General features: G+C 36.6%; 1 protein-coding gene across 1 annotated transcript; it reads right to left on the bottom strand.

Moving 5' to 3' along the window:
* Positions 1–9,072: 9,072 nt before the first annotated feature.
* Positions 9,073–10,020, bottom strand: LOC101422025 (olfactory receptor 4E1-like). The gene has a single exon (XM_004482332.2). The coding sequence runs from the start codon at positions 10,018–10,020 to the stop codon at positions 9,073–9,075; it is 948 nt and encodes a 315-aa protein (XP_004482389.1).
* Between the last annotated feature and the right edge of the window lie 970 nt (positions 10,021–10,990).

Genomic DNA, 10,990 nt, shown 5'->3' with positions numbered 1-10,990 from the left:
ACAGACTTCAGGGGAGCATGGCCCTTCTGATACCTTGATTTCAGACTGCCAGCCTCTAGAAATGTGAGACAATATATTTCTGTTATTTTAGGCCAACAAGTTTGTTCTACTTTCATATGGCAGCTGTAGGGATCAAATACAGGGCAGTGAATGCATTTCTAATAATCTCTTCCTAAATGGGTAAAGTATTGGAGAAGTTACAATCATTCAAAAATATTTATTGAACTACAACTATGCATTTCTATGCCCTTTTCTAGATAATGTGGATACTTCAAGGAATAAAATAGACAAATATCCCTGTCCTTCTGGAGTTTATATTATAGCAGCAGAAGACAGACAATAATAAACAATAAGTGAATTAAATAAGTACATTTTATAGTTCATTAAAAGATGATCAGTGTTTTGAAAAATAAGAAAGGGGGTTAAATAACTGTCATCAGGAATGCTGAGAATTGTGGGTGACTTGCAGTTTTATAGGTTAAGCATAAACCTTTTCTAGTTTAAAGAACTGAAAATATGAACTAGTCCCAGATCTATTCAGCTGTAAGAAGAAGTGAATTTGGGATGTATGTGACAACATGGATGAACTTTGAGGACATTATGTTGAGTGAAATAAGTCAGACAAAAGGACCAGTGTTGTATGTTCTCACTAATACGAACCAAATTCGATGGGTAAACTAATGGAGTTAAACTCTAGTTTACTAGAAGATAGAATGTGAATCGAGAAGGAGGAGCTGATGCTTAATGTATGTAGAATTTTTATAAGGTTGGCTATAAATTTGTGGAAATGAATAGAGTTGATGGTAACACATTATAGTGAATAGAAGTAACTGCTCATTTATAAATGTGATTGTTGGTGAAAGGTAATTTAGTGTCAGAAATGTCAACTGAAAGGAAGGTAAAGCATTATCTAGGGACTGTGAAACATAGTGATTTTGGTGGTGAAGATTGTGGATAAAAGTATAAATACAGGAATGTTCATCCATTGCAAGGTGTTAAGAATATGGTGATACATGGGAAAAATACAATTAATGTAACTTATGGACCATAGTTATCAGTAATGTAATATTATATCAGCAACATCAAAGAAGATACTATATCAATTTTAAGGGTCAACAATAGGCAGGTATAAGGGGGTATGGGGCTTTTCCTTTTAGAGTAATGAAAACATTCTAAAATTGAGGTTTTTACAGCACAACTCTGTTGTATGAAACTTAAAGTCACTGAGTGTACATTTTGGATAGATTGTATAACACATGAACTGTGTAACACAGTGAACCCTGTGATGGAAGATGGACTGTGGTTAATGGTAAAAATATGAGAACATCTCTCATGGACTATAATAAATATATAATACTAACATTCGGTATTAATGGACTATATACTTTGACAAAGTTCTTTCATTATTTCTACAAATGCTCCCCAACAATGCAGGTTATTGTTGATGGAATGATATATGAGAGTCCTGTATGCTGTGCATGATTGTTTTGTAAGCTCACAACTTTTCTAATAAAAAAAAATGAACTAGTCCCTGATCCTAATGGTGTCGTCACAGACATTACTACAGTGCAAGAGAGAAAGTGGAAAGGGTCGTATAAAAGGCACAGACACATTTTGGAGAGAGTCCAGTAGTGGAATAAATTAATTCCAACTGGAGAAGGCAGAGAAGGATTCGGGAAGGAGTTGGCTTTAAGATTGAACGGAAAGATGAGTAAGAAGTGGACATAAAACCCTGGAGAGAGAAAAGGATTCAAACAGCAAAGGTATGGAGATGTGAAAGCAAAGGGGGGTGGATTAATTATGTCTATAGGACTGGGAAGGGGAATGAAAATTATGGAGTATTTTTAATGACTGGATTAGAAATTAAGACTATTTAATTGGTAATGGTCTGCATTCTCTTGTGTATGATCTATTTAATATTGAGGGAATCCTTCTTTTTGAAATAGAGATAACACCATGATATTAGAAATATGACTCATAACTTTGTGACTTAGTCATAGGGACACCAGGATATCAGAGAATAAAGAACTATGTGGGTAACTGAGATATCCTCATAGTTTAAAGAACCAATGTCCCAGCTGAAGCCAGGCTCTGGTCATTATTTTTCTTCTTTAGCATCCCAGGCTGGCTACCTAGATTTCCATGCCAGTCTCACCACCTGTATCCTCTAACATTGATTCTTTTCATCCCAGAACACACAGTGGTCTAGAACTGTGTTTCTCAAATATAGTATATGTACTAATCTCTTGGGGATCTTGTTTAAATGCAGATTTGGATTCATTAGGTCTGGGTTGGGGACTGAGATTCTGCATTTCTAACAAGTTTTCAGGTGATGCTGATTCTGCTCATCCTAAGATCCCATTTTGAGTGTCAAATCTCTAGAAAATAACTATACACACCCTCCTAATCCTCCCATACCTGAAGCTTGCACATAATGCTTTAAGATTTGTAGATGGTTTTCACTGTTAGTAAGATGAAGGAAACAAGTGGGAATAAAAATATACTATACTTTCCTCTAATTTATAAAAAAGTGACTTGTGGCAACTTACACTATCAAAACATAAGAAATTGTAGCATTAAATAAGAGAGAAATCAGAACTTATGAGACTTGGAGAAATGAATGTACCAGGAAACAGAGATGAACTAATTATTACAAGTAAAAATGAAATTTAGGTTGAGTTTCTTGGAATTTGAGACAAAGGAGAGAAGGTTGAAGGTTATAGATGGTGTCATAGGCAGAACAACGGTCACCCAGTGATGTCCATATCCTAATCCCCAGGTCTTGTATATATTAGGTTCTATGACAAAGGGGAATTAAGGTTGCAGGTGGAATGCAGTTTGTTAATCAGCTGATTTTTTGGATTGAGTTAGTTGCCTGAGTTCCAGGTGGACCCAATATAATCATAGGCGTTCTTAAAAATAGAAGAAGGAGGCAAAAGAAGATAGTCAGAGGGAGATGTGATATAGAGATGTCAGAAAGGTTCCACATTGCTATCTTTGAAGATGGAGGAAGGGGTCACTAGCACAGGAATGTGGGTGTCTTCCAGAAGCTGGAAAACACAAGGAAGTGGATTCTCCACTAGAGCCTCTAGCAAAGAAGGTAGCCCTGCTAAGACCTTGAATTTAGCTGAGTGTTGTACTTGACTTCTAATGTACAGAACTGTAAGAGAAGAAATTTGCATTGTTTTAAGCTGCTCAATTTTGGCTAAGCAATAGACGTTTAACACATATTTGCTTATAAGGGCTTTTTTCCCCAATAAAGGAAGCACAAATAATAATACAAAGGTCTTCTGAGAAAACATGAAGAGATTGGGATCTATACAGTTTACGTATGAATAAAACTTATTAATATAATGACTTCTTAACTGATTAAAAGTTAAGTGGTGTGGAGTCTTTCTTTTAGAGTAATGAAATTGTTCTCAAATTTTTGAGATGATGCATGTACAAAATTGTGATTACACTAAAAGCCATTGATTATACACCGAGGACAGGTCATATGGTATGTGAAAATATCTCAATAAAACTGCTTAATAAACAAACAAATAATTGTGAAAGAATAGCCAGAAATAGCAGCTATGTACAAAAGAGGAAACAGAGAGAGTCTGAGACATGAGACATTTTCTTGTCTGTTTTTTATTATTATTGAAATAATGAAAATGCTCTAATCATGATTGGAGTGATGAACACACAACCATGTGATATCACATATGTGATAAAGCACAGTACACTTTGGATGAATTGTATGCTTTATTATTACGTATCAATAAAATTGTTTAAAAAAAGTTAATGTATTTATCAGAAATTCCCCTGAGGAATTTTTGGTAAATTTGCTAATAATACTCTAAAGATTATTTGAAAAAATAAACAGGTGAAAAAATTAAGAGGGTGCTTGGCCTTACATAATTTCAGAGCCGTTGATTTCCTGAGTTAACTAGTATCACTCGCGAGACTGAAGTATATCAGTTTATTGTAGAATGGGCCAGTACTTTTCAAAGGAGCTCCATGACAAATACCTTGGTTGAAGAGGATGATACACTGTGACTGAACATAGTTGGGTTAACTATAGTTGAAGAACCTATAGATGGTCGGAGAGATACCATATGTAATAGCCATAATACCCATTTTAATTGAGCTAATGTAATGAAATAGAGTGCCCAATGATGGATATAGGACATGTTAAATTTCACCAAAAATGTATAAAAGTCTATAGGTTAAAATGTAAACCATAATGTAAACCATAATGTAACTAAAAATTTAGAAAATTGTACAGTCTAAAATATAAACCATATTGTAAACCAAAATGGAACCATTTTGGTAGCTATGTTTCAATATCTGTACATTAGCTACAGCAAATATAACATGAGCATGTAAAAAGATCATTGCTGGGGAAGGGGGAAAAGGCTTTGATGTTGGATATTTGGGAGTCCCCTGTATTGAATATGTGACTTTACTGTGATCTAAAACTTTTTTGAAGACAATATTAAAAATAAAAATAAAAGAATGTAGACACTGAGGATGGAACGAAAGAAATTGCCTTGCCACTGTATATACAGGGCAACACCTATTAAAGTAATGAAAGGCAAAAGTAAAAAATGAAGTTTTAGGATATTTTTAATTTTTTAATACCCCAATTTATTTTTTACTTTATTTTAGTTTTTGTAAATTATTATGTATTTTATTTCTAATCTTTAAACCTATCATTACTATTTCATTTTCTTACTAATTGAATTTGGTAATATATTAGGCTTCATTTTTGAAGAATTTTTGGACCACAGAGGGGTTCAACTATGATAGGGTAGGAACACTGGTGTGGGGCTCATGGTTGGGAAGGAGTTCTTCAGGATATGTATATAGGGTAAATAAAAATGTTCAGATATTTTTTGGGTATTTTCATAGTAGTTAGAGTTACAAATGACAACTGAGGGAATGCTGAGTTCCTAGCCAGGGGAGCTCTGTCACATTCCTAATGGAAAAGCAACAATCTCCCAAGTGCAAGGACAAAGACCAGTGAAGAAGGATGGTCCAATGATGAGTCCTTGATACTGAGCACTATGCTTATGAACCTGTGCGCCTGAAATTTCAACTAGCCTAGAGCTGCAGGGTGCTTAAGATTACCTCTTGAGAGTTTCCTTGTTGCTCACATATAGCCACTCTCTAAGCCAAACTCAGCATGTAAATATGTTGCCTTCCCCCCAGTGTGGGACATGACTCCCAGGGATAATCCTCCCTGGTGCCAATGGATTACTACCAATCACTAACTGGTGACTGAACTAGAAAAAGACCTTGAATGAAAGGGGGCAATGGTAAAGACAAAAGAGTTTATATGGCTAAGAGTCTTCAAAAAGGAGTCAGGGGGTCAGCAGGGAGGTTGCACTTATGCACACCTCAGCAGGATCCAAGAGACAGCGAAAGTAGATACAAACCCAGGTACTGGTGCTCCTGAGGGCTACGGGGACACACAGGTTCAAAATGGTCATGGCAGATGGCTCTGGAATTCAGTGCCTTGTCCATGGGCCCTACCTTGGAATTTGTGTTCCTGAGTGTGATGGAGTTGGACTCAGATTTGATCTTTTTACATATGCCTCTTCTGTCACTTTTGCTGAACCTGTGGGTTGGTGCTGAGGTTTTTGTATGCTCAAGAGACTTGAATCTCTGGACTGGCCATCTGCCAGCTGGGTCATGAGCTTCAATGGAGTTGCAACTCCTACTTTCCAGTTTGTTGGACTTACCCACGTCAGCTACCAAGGAGGTGAAGATGGTCAAGCACCACACCAGGAACCAAGTGTTCTACAAATGAAAGCAGGAGAATCACATCCATCAACCATTTGGGATCTAAGCCCCCTTTCAATATAGAGGTGGAGTGGACATCACCATCCCAGGGTCCACAGGATAGAGGAATAAAATATGGATTAGCGCAGACTTACTGGTATCCTACTATAGAACTATTGTGACTAGTCATTGAAGAAATGGTAGCACTGACATGGAGAAAGTGGCCATGGTAGTTGCTGAGGGCAGGGAGAGGGAAGAAGAGATGTGATATGGGGGAATTTTCAGGACTTGGAGTTGTCCTAAATGATATTGCAAGGACAGATGCTAGACATTATATATCCTGCCATAACACACTGAATGTACTGGGGGAGAGTGTGAACTATCCATGTCGTGCAGCAGTGCTCCAAAATGTATTCACTAAATGCAATGAATATGCCACAATGATAAAAGAAGTTGTTGATGTGGGAGGACTAGGGTGCAGTGTGGGGTATTTAGGAACCTCATATTTTTTAATGTAACATTTTTTTGTGATCTATGTATCTTCAAAAAATACAATGAAATAAATGGGTTTTTAAAAATATGTTATGTTTTGTGCTTATTTTGAAAATAGAATTGATCAGAGCCTTTTGGTGATTAGTCTATAGATGTTTTGTTAACTTGTAGAAATATTGGCCTAGGTGTTTTCTGGAGTCTAGATGAGGCATCCACACAGTGAAGGCACACACAGTACATAGTGCATGACTTGCCAACTCTGGCCAAAAGCTAAGAAATGATTGAAATTATAGAATATACTCAAAATCACAAAAAATAATTTATTAAATGAGGAGGTTCTCATGAAAATACCTAAATATCATTACTTCAAATGGATAAATAAATGTAGCATGTTATCAGTACTTTTGAATTCTTACATGAAAACCAAGTCAAACTAAGATTTTTACATATATATGAGAAAATGAAACCCAGGTATAACTACTACACACACTTTGAAAAGTTAGAAAAATGGTTCTGCATCTAATTATGCCTCTATTTTCTGGGCTTTTATATTCACAAATTTAATACCTATTAGTATATATTGTGCAGAAATAAATTCCCAATGCCATGTTTATTTGTATCACAGCAATATCAGTTAATTTATTGCATGGTGGTTGGTTGTAACCTGAAGAATTGGGTTGTTAAATACAAAGTTGCAGAAAAAATTCCTATACGGGTAAGTGATGATTCTCCTCTCCCCTTTACAGAAACTCAACCATGGAACCAAGAATCAAAATATTTTCCTTTTATTCTTTACTCCTCTATTATTCAATGAGTAACTAAACATATTTTATCTTGTGCCTGAGTCTAAAAATGTTTTCTGTGGAATGGAGAACAAATGTTTTGTTTTATTTTTCCAGTTATGAGGGTTAATGTGATTGAAAATAAGGATTATTGGAAATTTTTCATGCTACTGTGAAAAAGAAACAAACCAGTAAACAATGACATTGTTGATCCTATAGTTTTATCAGCTACATTCTCGAAGATTACCATGAATTACTACCTTGACTATCACATTTTAATGTGCTTCCTGCACAAGAGGGTTCTCTTTGGCCTCTTTGGTAGGCTATTTCTCCTTACTGTCTGCCATTGCCTATAATAAAGAGCATTCTTTCCTGCAAATTCTATAATTCTCATGTTGAGCTCATGTACTCCAGCAGCTGTCTGCATGAATATAGTTTCATAATAGGTAAAGAGTTATCTTGGAAAAGAGTCTACTCCATTAATTCTTAGATTTATTTGTTCAAAGTTAACTTCTGTTACCCAGGAAACTCTACAGGATGTTTTCATAACCATGTTTTAAGTGAACTGTTGATTCCCAATATGCCATATTGTTTTGTATACAAGAATTTGAGTCACCTTTGCCTGGAATATCCTCTTCCTATACCAAGTTTTCCCAGTTGACTCAAGATGAACCACTCTTAAAGCCCATACCACAATGCTATCATGTGTGACTGTCATCACAACTAGATTGAAGATCCATGTTTTATCAACTCGGTATACTCAGTATCTTCTCCCAGCTTTAGGTGCAAACCTGGGTGAATATTAAGTGCTCAGTAATAAATACTTATTTAGATGAATCCTCTACATATCAATTGCAGTAATTTCATTAAAACATAAATCATATCATGCCACATATGTGCTTAAATTAAATCACTCTCATGGCTTCTCATTGCCCTCACAAAGATTCCAAACTCATTGAGAGGACTAGAAAAATTTCTTTTTTACTTTCTCTGTTCCATGGCTATGCCCCACAAGCTAAGGTACAACCACACTGGTTATTCATTTCCAGACAAGCCTAGGTCTTTCCCAACATAGGACTTTGCACCTGTTATTTCCTCTGCCTACAATATTGTCACCTCACTTTTCTCACATTTGGCTCCTTTTCATCTTTCAGGTCATAGATTAAATGTCATTTTCTCAATGAAGCTGTCCTTGACCACCAAATCTAAAGACAGTCTCTTTTGTAACTCTGTAACAGCACTGTGCTCTTTTTTTTTTTCATAGCATTTGTCACAATTTATAATCACAATTTCCTTGCTTATATTTTTGTTTTCAATCTTCACTAGACTGTAAACCCCATGGAGGAGTTTTACTTATTATTACAAACTTAGTACTCAGCACATAATAAGTGCTCAGTAGTTATTTGTTAAAAGATTGAGCAATATCTTTGCTTTGATGTTAGGCTAATGCTTGGCCACTTGTGGGTAACAATAACTTCAATGACTTGAAATCTTCTAAATCATAGAAATCATATCAAGCTCAGTTTGTTTGACTTACCAGTGTTTGCTAAACTGTTTAGGTAAGTGTCTGAGTAAATGAAGTAGGTATAGGCTGCCAAGAAATCTGAAGATTTGTTTAGACCTGGTTATTACCCTAAGACAAATCAAGGAGAGGAAGACTGGCATAATGAAAATAACATGAGTTGCTGTTGTTACACTTGGGTTCAATTCCTGCCTTCATCATTGCCTACCTGGGTGACCTTGGGCATGTAGTCTGTTTTCTTTCTTAGTTTCAGACTCCTCATTTGGAAATAAGGATAATAACACCTACTTCACAGGATTGTTACGAGAATTAAGTAGATGCAAAATGCCCAGAACAATTTCTAGCATTTGGAAGACATTAAAAATTATAACTATTGCTATGATTGTCAGATATTAAAGGAGAGGCTAATTTTATGACTCATGTAGCCTGAAAAATATTGTATGTAACAGTCTCTGCAAGATATTTCTTTGATTTGGAACACCAAGCATCCTAGGGGCTTAAACATTTTCATTTTTCTTCTTTTCCTTCCTTTCTCCCTATTAATTTATTCATGCCATTCTTCATGTCTTCATTTCTAAGGGTATAGATGACAGGATTTAGCAGTGGGGTGATAACACTAAAAAATGCAGACACCACCTTGTCCTCTGGGAGGCTAATGGATGGTCGGGAATAGATGAAGATGCAGTGTCCCAGGAACAGCGTGACTACGGTGAGGTGGGCTGCACAGGTGGACAGGGCTTTCCGCCTGCCCTCGGAGATTCGGTGTCTCAGATTTAACAGGATGATTACATAGGACACTACGATGACCACAAAACAGACCAGAGAGATCAGCCCACTGTTGGAGACGATGAGGATGCCATAGATGAAAGTATCAGTGCAGCCCAGTTCGACCACCTGAGGGACATCGCAGAAGAAGTTGTCAATCTTATCAGGACCACAGTAGGGCAGCTTGAAGGTGAGGGCAGTCAGGGCTATCGAGTGGACGCCCCCCCCTGTCCAGAAGCCCACAGCCAGCAGCACACATACCTTCCAGTTCATCACTGTCATGTACTGCAGAGGTTTGCAAATGGCCATGTACCGATCATAGGCCATGACAGTGAGGAGAAAGATCTCTGTGCAGGCAAAGAGGTGCAGGAAGAACATCTGCGTCACACAGGCATCAAAGGAGATGAACTTCTCCTCTGACCAGGTGTCTACCAACATCTTGGGGACAGTGACAGTAGAGTGGCAGATATCGATAAAGGACAGGTTGCTGAGAAAAAAGTACATGGGGGTATGGAGCCGGCGGTCATAGATAATGGTGGTGACAATGAGGAAGTTACCAAATAAAGTAAGGATGTAGAAAATAAGGAACATGGCAAACACAAACACCTGCACATTCTGATTTACAGATAAACCAGTAAGCCTAAAATGTGTCACTACAGAAGTTTGATTGAATAGGACAGCTTCTTCCATTCTCTGTTGGACACTCCTGTCAAGAATTAGAAAAAAAAAACAAAGCCCTTAATATCTATATTGATTGTATGGTCATTGAATTTCTTGAGTATTTATGAATTTTCTCTCCATCTAAAATTTATGGCCAAATATCTTATACTTCTTTTTAAAATGTTCATTCAGTATCTTAAGTCATGCTGGGCACATAGTAGTTGGTAAGCACACAGTTTTAGAATAAAAGAATAGATTGTTTCATTAAGAGATATAAATCAACCTTGAATTATTAAGGGGAGAGAGAGGGAGGGAGAGAGCAATTTCTCTCTGCTTGTAGTAAGATAACAGTGCTTAACCTAAGGTTATAAAATTTTATGGGTAAAGAAATTAGGATCCTTCCTTCCTCCAAATAAGTAATTTGTACAAGGTTACACAAATCTGGGCCTTGTCCTGTTGATTGCACTTTTCACTAACCCAAACTACTTGCTCCTGTGTTTGCTCTCCCATGATGCCCTGAAACTATAATTTCAATGACCTAGCTTTCAGAGGACAGAAGCTTTTCACCAAGTTGATAAGTGATGGTAATAATATTAAAAAATTTTAACTTTTTAACTTTATATATTTTTAATAGAGAAGTGTGAGCCTACAAAACAATCATATATAATGTGCAGAATTCCCATGTAAAAGCCCTCCACTATCACCTTTCATTGTTGTGGAATATTAGCTAGAGATTATGAAAGAACATCATCAGACTATTACAACTAATCAGGTGTACGGCTTATATTTGGTATATTTATTCCATACACTCCCTATTATTAACACCTTGTATTAATATTGTACATTTGTTACAGTTATAGAGAACACTCTCATGATTTGTACTATTAGCCACAGTCCATCTTCCACCACATGGTTGATTGTGTTTTGAATGGTTCCTTAGGGGAGGCTGGATAAAACTGTGGAAGTCTTGGAAAATCTAGAAAGGGCTCAGGGAACCTTG

Source organism: Dasypus novemcinctus, chromosome 3, assembly GCF_030445035.2.
Source record: "Dasypus novemcinctus isolate mDasNov1 chromosome 3, mDasNov1.1.hap2, whole genome shotgun sequence".
NCBI lineage: Eukaryota > Metazoa > Chordata > Mammalia > Cingulata > Dasypodidae > Dasypus > Dasypus novemcinctus.
The sequence above is the reverse complement of the archived record's forward strand: the minus strand, read 5'-3'. Positions and strand labels throughout refer to the sequence as shown.

What these genes read in the sequence shown, in the direction of transcription:
- LOC101422025 (XM_004482332.2), bottom strand. Translation starts at nt 10,020, where the DNA reads ATGGAAGAAGCTGTCCTATTCAATCAAACTTCTGTAGTGACACATTTT.